This window comes from Gigantopelta aegis, chromosome 8 (genome assembly GCF_016097555.1).
Source record: "Gigantopelta aegis isolate Gae_Host chromosome 8, Gae_host_genome, whole genome shotgun sequence".
Lineage (NCBI taxonomy): Eukaryota > Metazoa > Mollusca > Gastropoda > Neomphalida > Peltospiridae > Gigantopelta > Gigantopelta aegis.
The window spans coordinates 73,174,394-73,188,173 of NC_054706.1; the positions used below are offsets into that span (position 1 = coordinate 73,174,394).

The following is a 13,780-nucleotide window of genomic DNA, read 5'->3' on the forward strand; positions in this document are numbered from 1 at the left end:
GTTTTTAGTCTCATTGCACTTTGTTATTTTATTTCCTTGAGGAAATTTAAAGTTTTTAATCGAAATGTTGGGATTTTAAGATAGTTTTAAGACAATTTTAACATATTTTATATTAATGATTTTAGAGTCATGTTAATGTAATTGTATAAATATCCTTTAAACTGTTATGAAAAGAGATAAGATTTTAAAAACATGAATAGTTTTAGTGTTTGGATTATTCAGACAATATGCCAACATATAAAAGAAGTTTTATACTGTGAATATTGGCACTACATTTTTAGAACAGCCTTTGAACTCTGCCTTGTATAGAGATATGGACTTGAATGTGTTTAAGATATTTATCATTCAGATTTACAACTAACCTGATTCACTCTGTCTTCTAAAAGATATATACCTCATCACAGTTTCTGCCAGAGGGTAAAATGGGTATAGCACCATACCCAAATCTTTTTACAGATTTTTGTTTTTAAGTTAACCTTTTGACAAAATTAATGACTTTTATCATTAATGTATGCTTTTCTTAATCCTAACTCTTAACTTATCCCATTTTCTTTCTGGGGGACACCCATACCCCCTGTTGACTGTGGTTACATTCAGTTCCATAACACCATACCCAAACATTTCTTTCTGGCAGAAACACTGCCCATAATTATGAAACTGCTTTTTAAAAATTGTATTCCACATAAAACTGATTCATACTTTCTCCTAATATATATATATACTACTCAAAAGAATTTAAGGGTCAAAAATTTGTAACCAAATAAGTTTCAGAGTGTATTAGATTGATGATGTAAACTACACCAAAAATTAAATTTATTGTTCCATATTTACAAAAAACCACAAATAAACGTCACTGTATACAAGAAAGTCACATGACATGCTGTCAAAGTTGAAGGTTGTCAAACATGGATTTTACACATTAGAGCATTTGTTTAATAGTGTGTGAATCCACCCCTGGCGCGAATACACTCGACACATCGTTGCCTCATGCTGTTGATCAGACGTCTGAAGAACTCTTGGGGAATGGCCTGCCACTCTGCCATAAGAAGTTGACCCAGATCATGAAGGTTGGCTGGAGGGGCATGGTTATCCCGAACTCTCCTGCCTAATTCATCCCAGGCGTCTCTATTGGGGCCAAGTCAGGCAAATATGCTGGCCAATCCATCCTGGCGATACCTTGTTGTCTGAGAAAGTCCGTTACCACACTGGCGCGGTGGGGTCTGGCATTGTCATCCTGCAGAATTGCCCCGCCGCCAATCTGCTGAAGGCCTGGGAGAACCAACGGCCGGATAATCTCATTCAGATAGCGGATTTCATTCAGATTGCCATCCACCACATAGAGGGGGGTCCTGTGGTGGATAGAGATGCTGCCCCACACCATGACGCTGCCACCACCGAACCGGTGACGTTGTCTAACGTTAACGTCAGCGAAGCGCTCCCCAGGACGTCTGTAGACACGAACCCGACCGTCGTTGAACTGGAGACTAAACCTGGACTCATCAGTGAACATCACTCGACCCCACTGAACACGTTGCCACCGTAGATGAAGTGTACACCAGTGACGTCTGGCCGTTCTGTGACGTGGTAGGAGTGGTGGTCGAACAGCCTGGCGATGGCAGCGTAGATTATTGGCTCTCAGACGATTGCGTATGGTTTGATCAGACACTCGAGTTCCAGTCGCAGTCCACAGATTGTCACGTAATCGGTGTGCAGTGGTTGTGCGTTGATGTAGAGCCATATTGGTGATGTAGCGGTCCTCTCTATTTGTAGTGCTTTGGGGTCTTCCCGAACGTGGACGATTTCGAACAGAATTCGTTGCTTGGTACCGTTGCCACAGTCGGCCAACGACACTCTGACTGACACCAAGTCTCAGAGCAACATTTCTTTGCGTATTGCCATCCTGAAGCCAAGCAATAGCCCTTCCTCGATCTTCGATAGTCAGTTGACGTCGTACCATTGTCGAATTTGGAGTGTGCACCGTACACACGAACGCAAGCTCCAATTATACGGAAATTCAGCATTGGGAACATGGAATACACATGCAAAGCGTGCAAATGAAGCACTTTGTGAAAAAGCAAGTTATGGGCACTTAGCAGACCTTTCGCTTTCGCCCTAATTTACGTGCAAATGTAAGCATGTTTTCGCCATTAGAACTAGTCGACAGTGTCAATGACAGTGGATTTTAATTCATTTATGGGTTGCTTAGACCCACTTTCGTCAAAATGGAACAATACCATGCGTGACATTATGGTCTAGCTAATATAATTGACATTCAGAAAATAATGTCGAAAATATCGTCTGACCCTTAAATTCTTTTGAGTAGTATATATATAACACACCATACTTATGAATTGTTTTTATTTTATTTTATTCTAGCTTCAAGAAGGACTGTCGACATCTTTGACTGAAATATCAAAAACACTGGCCATTCAGACTTCGACAGGGGAGACAAGCGTGGCAGAATACAAGGGTACCATGAAGGTCATGGACGGTGCTGTTTGGACTCCACCGCTGTCAGATAAAACTTCAGCTGAGTATGAAGCACTCAAGCTCAAAATCATTGCCTTTGTAAGAATTAATAGTAACTTAATCTAATAATTATCTATATTATGGGATTATTTTTTAACTCTTTATTTTACATTTGTTTTAATGGTTTAGCATAGTGGATTTATCAACAATCATCTAATATCAGATTGCAGAACCATATTTAATAAGGAATGGGTCGAGGAGTCCTCCTTTTAAATAATACAAAAAAGGGCCTTTTTTAAGATTAAATGCACCCTTTGTGTGTAACTGGATAAGACCCTATATTACTCTGCCTTGATTCTGGTTTTACTGCCCCCTGTCCCTCAACTCCTCATTATTTTAAGCTAGGTATGGCCATAGGTAGTCAAAATTATATAATCAGCTAACTTATTTTCACAATTTTAAGAATAAACTATATATCAAAGTAAGAATTCTACCTCCATAATAAACTGGTTTCCTGCCAATTTTCAGTGCATACATTTTCTGCTATTCAAGTTTTAAAAAGGGAACATTTTTTTAATGAATTGACCAATATGATGTAAGATAAGTCTGTTTATTATATACATAGCAATGAAATATATAGATCTACAGAAACCATAAAAGTGATATCTGGTGAAAAAGTCATATTTTCACTGTATTTTAACTATGTACAGTGAAAATATAGAAATCATATTTATATTTTTGTGAACATTAATTAATCAGTTATCTCTCTTGTAAATTATTGAGAGTTTAAGTTTGATGATTACCAGTGCATCTGGTTGTATTTGAAAAAATGAAGAGTAATTTAAACAATTGTACCTGTAAAAAAAATGGATATGATATGCAATTACGATAAAATATCTAAAACTGATTGAATACGAAGCTGACACAATTTCCTGTCGTTGGATGTAAGTTTTTAAACTTGCTGTTTGATTTGTTTTGTACTTGTATTTTTGGGGGGGGGAGGATCATTTTGTCAGGAATGTTTGCACAGCAGTATTATTAAGTAACTATTAGTTAAATAAAGATATTTCTTTTAAAAATACCATGGTCAAGTAAATTTTCAACAAAAGTTCAACCTAATGAAATATATCATGGCATTATGTGTTTTCGATAGGATCAGTGAAAAACATTAACAAAAAAAGTGAAAGGTATTGTCAAAAACTAGGAAAGATGTATATAATAAATAGACCATTTCATGGGGGGTTTTCTAATACAATTTTTATGTCAACTCGTGATGTGTGAAAAACATATTTTCATGAATTGCTTTGCAATTACAATTTTCACACATTACTCGTTGACATAAAAATCATATTTGAATTAAATACGAAATAACCTCTATATAATAAAAATTAGTAAGCAGTTAGCTGATTGTCTATGCATTAAAACAAACCTGGTTCGATTGTTGTTCTTTTCTAAATGCATTTAAATATGTATTTATTTATTTTTAATCTTACCCGGTATTTAATAAACAGAATTAATGATTCAGGGGGTTTTCTGTTATAAGATATATTTGTTTTCAATGTCGTTATTATTTATATTTGTAGCTTCAGAAGATATTCCAGAATGCTAACTTAGCCAAGTACATAGATCACATTGTCATTAATGGATTTAGGTAAGTATGATTGATATTTGGGCATTTACCATATACCGGTACAATATGTTTTTACATTTGCATTTTTCTAGACTTGCCACACATTCATGAAATGTTGGACTTATTTAACACTATATTTATCAATTGATATTTTGACTGTTATAAATGCTAATTTATACTAATGCTTTCTTCATTGCTTATTACTTTTATTATTTCACATGGAGTTAAATTTAAGATGTTAATTTTAAAGGAATTGTTTTAGTGGTGTTTTTTCTTACCTTCCCCACAGACTGGCAGTCCTCCATATCCATGTTTGTATACTATTGTAGATGTACATCTTTACATTGACTTGATAACTACTCAGTATACCAAGTTTCATTATATTTGCTTCTTTTTGTTCTTCCCCTTTTCTCATTATGTTTTTTTAAACTTAACATTCCGGTCATTAATATTATATATTATTGTATTCAGAGTGGGTGCTGTTTTTAAAAGAAACAAACAAAACTATTTGTATTGGATGGTTGTGTAAAAAAAAGTGAAATAAAAGAAATATTTTTAAAAGTTTCATTATATCATTATGACAGCCAAGGCAGCATTATCGTGGACTTCACAGTTGATTTTCGAGAGTTACAAGTACTTGAAGTTGACCTTAGATCAATGTTCAATGATGGCTACCAACAGATCAGCAATCCACAGTATATAATTGACACTTCATATACAGGTGAGTAACTGACAAACACACTACCACCATGATATAATTAACCAATATTCCATACATGGTATAACAAAGACTGTATCAAATGCCATCCCACTTGCTTGTCATTCCAATTTAGATACATGGGAGAGGTGATGATGATCACGTAGCAGCTGTTTTTCACAATGTACTGTCAAAGCCTGGTATTCTGAGACATGAAAGCATAATTATTTAAACCAAAAGGTGGATTCATTGTCTTTTTAATTTGCTTTAAAGTTAAATATGACTAATATGTGAAATATTCAATAAGCGTAAGTAATAAACATTATAAAAATAAAATAAAATAACTAGAATGTTTTATCACAAAATGTCTGTTATAATTGTAGCATTTGTAAAAGGCCCACTGACGTCTGGCATCACGAAGACTCAACAGAACTATGATCCTCTCAATACAGCAACTCATGTAGATGATCCTGATCCTTTAGGATCTTCTGCCACTCCCATCAAAGATGTGTCATCAACACTTAAGTCTTCATCATTTCAACAGCAGAGTGGAAAGATTGCTACATTGTTTGATACAAGTCAGTCATCACTTCTTTTAAACAGTGTGTCATCTCAATTAAACGTAACGGAACAAACAGGTTGGCATACCATACCTGAATTGACCTCCACTGTTTATTCAGACACAGCAAAGTTACTGTCATATAGTGCCATATCCATGTCTCTAGATGAAATGGCATTCTTGTCTCAAGACACTTTTAGTGTATCAGAACCATCTGCCTTTTTGACCACATCAGAGTCACTTTCAGTATCAGAATTACAAAATGCAGCTAGTAAATCTTCATCTGATATACACCCATCTTTATCTGGTTATTCAGGACAAAAGACCACAATGTTTTATTCATCTGCAGTGTCTTCAACATCATTGTATGATGATATACACCCTTCATTTGGTTACTCAGGACAAAAGACAACAGTGTTTTCATCTGATGTATCTTCAACATCATTGTATGATGATATACACCCATCTTCATCTGGTTATTCAGAACAAAAGATGACAGTGTTTTATTCAACTGCAGTATATTCGACATTATTGTACGATACAAACCAAAACACAATCACATTTGACTCAGTTGCCACACATTTGATATCATCATCAGATGAAACAGTCACTTACTATACAGATCTGCAATCCTCTACTGACAACTCTAAAGTCAGCTCAGATTTGATGTCTCTCAATTCAGTTTCATTGTATGTTGACATGTATGACAGTGTATCTTCTGTCATATCCACCATTGGACTTGAAACATCTTTCTCAAGCACCGCGTCTGTGTCTCTAGATCTGGCTTGTGAAGTATCTGTGTCCACGTGTGCCAATATGACTGTCAGAATGCAGAAGACAGGTATGTACAGGTCTTTTACTTTAATATGATGCTGTCCCTTGTACTCAGTGTTACACAGGCATACAATCTTGATTTATAAATAATGTATGTCACTGTATTTACTCAAAATAATCATTCATGTTTATATAGTTGAATAATGGAATGCCGCTGCCTGAAATAATATAAATATTTTATGAAATATGCTAAAATAGTTGATTTTCATCCTTTCATTGCAAATAACCAATATGATAAAAGCCAATTTTATAATCAGTGGCATAGCGTGGGCGAGGCCACTGGGGCGATTGCCCCAAGTGCAAAATTCTGGACTGGTGGAAGGGACTTGGGGAGTGCTAACAGTCCACTGGTTAGAGGGTGCAATACTTGCCTTGTGCCGGGCGCTGGCAACCCACGCTATGCCACTGTTCATAACTGGTGTACAAGATGCATTTACCTTTCAAAATAATTAATGATTGCAAGCTCACTTATAAAAATGTCCATTGACTGACTTTTTATGTTTTGATTGTTGCCATATTACATATATATTAAATTCTATATGTAATCTTTATTAATTGTTTAATGTTTCAGAAATTACAAGCTTACTACCATTAATAACATCATCTGCTTCGAGTTTGCATATAGTATGGCCATCTGAAACCATGGATTCAGTTTTTCATACACAGATGGTTTCACTACTAGCAGATGATGGTTACCAAGCACAGACAACTCCATTATTAGACAGTGACATTTACAAGACACTGACACATTCAGTAGCAGAAGATGACATTATGCCATCAAGAACAGCCATATCTTTATTGTGGAAAACAAGTAATTATGAACCTTACTCTAATGTCAGCTTTCATACTGCTGTCTCCACTGATTATGAAACCAGACTAATAAAGATGGTGATATCTAGTGTCTACAGCAGCAATGTTATGGTGAAGCCTACTGCATCAGAGTCTGCACTTGCCGAGTCTAGTGTCTACAGCAGCAATGTTATCAACATGGTGAGGCCTACTGCATTAGAGTCTGTATTTGCTGAATCTAGTGTCTACAGCAGCAATGTTGTTATGGTGAAGCCTACTGCATTAGAGTCTGTATTTGCTGAATCTAGTGTCTACAGCAACAATCTAATGATGAAGCCTACTGCATTAGAATCCGTATTTGCTGAAGCTAGTGTCTACAGCAGCAATGTTATGATGAACCCTACTGCATTAGAGTCTGTATTTGCTGAATCTAGTGTCTACAGTAACAATGTTGTTATGGCGAAGCCTACTGCATTAGAGTCTGTATTTGCTGAATCTAGTGTCTACAGCAGCAATGTTGTTATGGTGAAGCCTACTGCATTAGAGTCTGTATTTGCTGAATCTAGTGTCTACAGCAGCAATGTTGTTTTGGTGAAGCCTACTGCATTAGAGTCTGTATTTGCTGAATCTAGTGTCTACAGCAGCAATGTTGTTATGGTGAAGCCTACTGCATTAGAGTCTGTATTTGCTGAATCTAGTGTCTACAGCAGCAATGTTGTTATGGTGAAGCCTACTGCATTAGAATCCGTATTTGCTGAATCTAGTGTCTACTACACAAATGTTACCAACACAGTGAAGCCTACTGCATTGGCATCTGCTCTTGCTGAGTCTAGTATTTACAACAGCAATGTTAAGGTGAAACCTTCTGCATTATCGTCTGAATTTGCTTACTCTATTGGCTACTACACCAGTGATACCAATACAGTAACGCCAACTGCATTAGATTATCTACTTGATGACACTCGTGTTTCCCACACAAATTCTGCTGCCTTAGAATCTGTACTACCTGATTCTAGTATTTACTACACCAGTGTTACACTGAAACCTATATTAGAGTCTATACTGTTCAAAGCAACATTAACCACAGACATGATATCTTCTGATGCGCTGCTTTCCCCATCATACTCGGACATCAGTTTACTCAGTTTTGAAACATCTTCTCTGGACACAGTTGAGACATCCAGCATGTTGTCTTATTTTGTTGGTGGTTTGTCAACAGAAGTGTTGTTTATTGATAGTTTGAGTGCTGTGTCCTTGTCAGAAAGAATCCTAGAGCCTTCCTCCAGTTTTACTGCACCATGTAGTGTGAGCAGCAACCAGACTTGTGTTCATCAGTCATTGTTTCTTACTCTGGATATAGAAGTGTCATCTCCAGCATCATCCACAGGCGAGTCTTCATCACTTTATATAGGTATGGAAATATGGATGCATACCTTGTTTTAGTATATATGTTGATTAAAACCATTTAAAATAGCCATAGTATTTTAATACATTTTTATAAGGAGGCAAAATCTAGCTAAGAGGTAGAATGTTCAACCTTGATGAAATCAATTTCCCCCATCAAAGGCCATGGTATTTATTATCTTGTCTGTTGGAAAATGCTTTTCAGTAGGAGAACCTTATGTGGCGACAATGGGTCATATCTCTTCTCCATCTCTCTGTCTCTGTATATATGTACCCGTCTTTGTGGCGTTGTGGTTAGCCATCGGTCTACAGGCTGGTAGGTACTGGGTTCAGATCCCAGTCAAGGCATGGGTTTTTTAATCCAGATACTGACTCCAAACCCTGAGTGAGTGCTCCGCAAGGCTCAATGGGTAGGTGTAAACCACTTGCACCAACCAGTGATCCATAACGGGTTCAACAAAGGCCATGGTTTGTGCTATCCTGCCTGTGGGAAGTGCAAATAAAAGATCCCTTGCTGCCTGTCGTAAAAGAGTAGCCTATGTGGCGACAGCGGGTTTCCTCTAAAAAATCTGTGTGGTCCTTAACCATATGTCTGACGCCATATAACTGTAAATAAAATGTGTTGAGTGCATCGTTAAATAAAACATTTCTTTCTTTCTTTCTGTATATATGTATATGTATATATCTCTCAGTCTCACCCTGTCTCTCTCTCTCTCATTCTCTCTCTCTCTCTCTCTCTCTCTCTCTCTCTCTCTCTCTCTCTCTCTCTCTCTCTCTCTCTCTCAGTCTCTCACTTTCTCTGTCTGTCTGTCTCTTCAAAATGGTGAAGTAATCATATTTTAGACACTAAATAACCATAGATCAAAATATGTGTACCTTTACCAACAAGAATATACTATTTATCATTTTGAAACTGTCCATAAATCATTTATCTTCAGAGATGTGCAACATGAACCCATGTCCCCAACATTCATATTGTCTAAGTACGTCTGGGTCCTATCTTTGTGAATGTCATCCCGGATACCATATGGTGGATTCACTCTGTAAAGGTAATGCCAACCACTGTCAACAGTGATTAAAATTATTTAAAAAAACTACATATTGTTATACAATATTTGTGTGATTAGGTTTCTTTATCATACCATGAATGAAAAAAATCGATAACGGTGATATTGATACTTTTGTCTACCCTGGTATATGGAACAGTGCTATGATACCTTCTGACTGGTCCCAATAGCCTAAACTAATTAATAATTAATCAGTATATTTTATCTTTATCCTGCATCCACTATATAAACCGGCAAGATATATATTTAAATAATAAAACCCCCAACAAAAAACCCCAAAACATTGGCATGTTATTATATTGATTGCTCAAGGTAAACAAAATTCCTTTTTTTATTGGTTTCATAATCTTGGCACTATTTAAAGCCCCAAAATCATGGACGTTTATATTAATGTCTTGTAGCATTATATTAAAATGTTTTGTAATATCACTTAATGGGTTATATAAAATGTTTTTGTAATATTGCTTAATGGGTTATATAAACATGTTTTGTAATATTTGCTTAATGCATTATATAAAAATGTTTTGTAATATTGTTTAATGGGGTTGAATAAAAATGTTCTGTAATACAATGCATTGTTTAATGGGTTATATAATAATGTTTTGTAATATTTGCTTAATGCATTATATAAACATGTTTTGTAATATTGTTTAATGGGGTTGAATAAAAATGTTCTGTAATACAATGTATTGCTTAATGGGTTATATAATAATGTTTTGTAATACTGTTTAATGGGGTTGAATAAAAAAATTGGTAATACTGGTATGTCTAACTGAAGAATAACAGGATGTTGTTACTGAACATTTAGATGTGAATGAATGTGACACAGCTCCCTGCCCACAACATTCCGTCTGCACCAACACAGAGGGCAGCTTCAACTGCAGTTGTAAACCAGGATTTGTAGAGGACGATATAGGCTGTAAAGGTTTGTTTGTGTTTCTGTAAAACATTTGAGAAAAAACTGTTACAATATGTGTCCCAGGGTAGTGCAGCTGCATACCCAGTTATGGTTCAAGCACAGGTGTCCTGGACACTCAACTAGTCTGTTAGAGTTGTCTGTCCAGAAAAGAGGTTAACGGTTAGTTGCTGTCACTAACATAAGTTGTTCATTTACTTTGGGATGGATCCAGTATTGGGATGAGAACATAATATCTAGGCCTACTGCCTTAAAACATTTTACATTATGTTTAGAATTAATGAAAAAACCAGTTATGTATTCAAAATTGTATCTCTGTTCAAATAGTCTAAAGGATGTTTTGACAAGGTTGTGATTGCTCTCTTAATTCATTGCCATATACTTTGTGTCAGAATGGCCATATGTTTGACATCCAATAGCCGATGATTAATAAATCAATGTGCTCTAGTGGTTTCATTAAACAAAACAAACTGTTTATTTTTGTTTATAAGAGGACGGCCACTCTAACATGATAATCCTACTAGATTGTGATTGTTCATTGTGATGTACTTTGTTTATATGAGGACTGCCACTCTAGTATGGCACATCCAAGCTTGTGATTCCTCTGTTGAAACATTGTAATGTACTTTGTTTATAAGAGGACTGCCATTCTTTGGGATAATACATCATACAAGGTTGTTATTGCTCTGTTGAATCAGTCGTGTACTTAGTTTATAGGATTGCCACATTATAATGGTACATCCTACAAGGTTGTGATTGCTATTTAATCATTGTCCTGTACTTTGTTTATAAGAGGACTGCCATTCTTTAGGATAATACATCATACAAGGTTGTTATTGCTCTGTTGAATCAGTCATGTACTTAGTTTATAGGATTGCCACATTATAATGATACATCCTACAAGGTTGTGATTGCTATTTAATCATTGTCCTGTACTTTGTTTATAGGAGGACTGCCATTCTCTAGGATGATACATTCTACCTTGTCTGCAGGGTTGACTACACCTCCCAAAACTGTTTTGATCAATCAGTTGTTGTTTTAACATTTTTTAAATATAGACCCTGTATTATAATTCATTATTGCAAGTTGTCTTTAGAAGCATGCTGGAGTAGTGTGTTTGTTTCAGATGTGAATGAATGCAGTTCCAGTCCTTGTCCCACCAGTGCCGGCTGTGTGAATACTGCAGGGACTTTCTACTGTATGTGTCTGCCCGGATTTACTGAATATCAAGGAGCATGTCACGGTAAGTATATATCAATGTATAAGAATTGTTTGTCATAGGGGGCGGGACGTAGCCCAGTGGTAAAGCGTTTGCTTTATGCACTGTCGATTTGAGATCGATCCCCGTCAGTGGGCCCATTGGGCTATTTCTCATCCCAGATAGTGCTCCACAACTGGTGAAAAAAGGATGTGGTATGTACTATCCTGTCTGTGGGATGGTGCATATAAAAGATCCCTTGCTGATAATCAAAAAGAGTAGACCATGAAGTGGCAACAGCGGGTTTCCTCTCTCAATATCTGTGTGGTCCTTAACCATATGTCTGACGCAATATAACCATAAATAAAATGTGTTGAGTACGTCGTTAAATAAAACATTTCGATCTTGTTTGTCATAGATTTTATGTCAAATAGAAAAGAGATTACTGTCAGTGATTTTATAACTGTATAACAGGTTTTTCTGTCAGAACATCACTTATTCATGACAACATCAAAGAAGGCATTTTGATTAATTATTTGAAAAACACAATGCGCAAATGGCTTTTAATGACCTGTCAATTTACTTCATACATATATAAAATGCAGTTTTATCCTGTTGGAAACTTGTATTTGACAGATATCAACGAGTGTTTGATTGACAAGTGCCATGCCCATTCTACATGTTTGAACAATGAAGGAAGCTACACTTGTTCCTGTGTATCAGGCTATATTGAAGAAAATGGTCTTTGTCATGGTATGTTGGCCTAAAATGAAATCTGCATGAAATAAGTAAAATAAACATAAAGATCACAGATTTATGTAATATGAATTTGTTCAAGAAACCAATTTTAAAAACCCTGTTCTAATCCTGCTGTCCTTCACTATATATAGTAGAAACCTCTGTAAACCAGACACCCTTGGTACCAAGTAAAATGTTTGATTTTAAGAGGTATCTGGTTTAAAAAGGTTATGTTTATATACACACATATGCATGCATGTGCGCTCACACACACATACATGCACACACACCAGCATACACACATTCATCCATCTATACATGTATCTATATTTAACAAGGGACTACAAAAAACATCCAGTTTTGGAGGGAATTATAGTTTAGAGAGGGTCCGCTTTAGGGAGGTTTCACTGCATTTATTTCTGCTTCTATAACAGATTGCTGGTATAATAATAATGTTTTAATGCTGATAAAGGGTTTCTTTGTATGATCACTTAAAACATTTCTTGTTACAAATGGAATTAAATGTCATGAAATATGATTGAGTAATATATAAAAATGAAAATCATCAATAACACTGATGTTTGTTTCCATTCAGACTTCGATGAATGTGAGTCAGGACCATGTCCTCCATCAGCTGTCTGTTTCAACAATGATGGCAGTTACTCGTGTACCTGCTTTCTTGGCTATCAGATGGATCAGGGGTCTTGTACTGGTAATACTTCAAATTATATGATATACAAAAAATACTATTGTAAATACTAGTAAGTGTATATATATATACATATATATAGTACATACATATGCATGTACACACGCACACACACACACCAGCACACACACAAATTCATCCATCCATACATACATTTATCCATCCATCCATCTATCCATCCATCCATCCATCCATGTATCCATCCATTCATCCAACTATCCATTCATCCATCCATCCATCCATCCAACCAACCAACTAACCATCCATACATCCATCCATCCATCCAACCATCCAACTATCCATCCATCTAACCATCCATCCATCCATGTTTCCATCCATCCGTGTATCCATCCATCCATCCATGTATCCATCCATCCATCCATCTAACGAACCATCCATCGATGTATCCATCTAACCAACCAACTAACCAACCAACCATCCATGCATCCATCCATCCATCCATCCATCCGATCATCCATCCATCCTTCCATCCATCCATCCATCCATCCATCCATCCAATCAACCAACCAACCATCCATCCATCTAACCAACCATCCATCCGTCCATCCATCTAACCAACCAACCATCCATACATCCATCCAACCATCCATCCATCCGATCATCCATCCAATCAACCAACCAACCAACCATTCATGCATCCATCCAACCATCCATCCATCCATCCATCCATCCATCCAACCATCCAATCCAACCATCAATCCATCCATCCATCCATCTAACCAACTATCCATCCATCCATCCATCCATCC

At 36.3% G+C, this 13,780-nt stretch overlaps 1 protein-coding gene across 1 annotated transcript in view; it reads left to right on the top strand.

Moving 5' to 3' along the window:
• Nucleotides 1-13,780, top strand: part of LOC121378529 — a 55,293-nt gene that overhangs the window by 1,736 nt on the left and 39,777 nt on the right. The window contains exons 2-11 of the mRNA XM_041506742.1: nucleotides 2,377-2,568; nucleotides 4,053-4,120; nucleotides 4,684-4,820; nucleotides 5,180-6,196; nucleotides 6,761-8,389; nucleotides 9,321-9,431; nucleotides 10,258-10,374; nucleotides 11,492-11,608; nucleotides 12,200-12,316; nucleotides 12,897-13,013. Coding sequence (XP_041362676.1) covers nucleotides 2,377-2,568; nucleotides 4,053-4,120; nucleotides 4,684-4,820; nucleotides 5,180-6,196; nucleotides 6,761-8,389; nucleotides 9,321-9,431; nucleotides 10,258-10,374; nucleotides 11,492-11,608; nucleotides 12,200-12,316; nucleotides 12,897-13,013 — 3,622 coding nt within the window. The remainder of the gene's footprint in view (nucleotides 1-2,376; nucleotides 2,569-4,052; nucleotides 4,121-4,683; nucleotides 4,821-5,179; nucleotides 6,197-6,760; nucleotides 8,390-9,320; nucleotides 9,432-10,257; nucleotides 10,375-11,491; nucleotides 11,609-12,199; nucleotides 12,317-12,896; nucleotides 13,014-13,780) is intronic.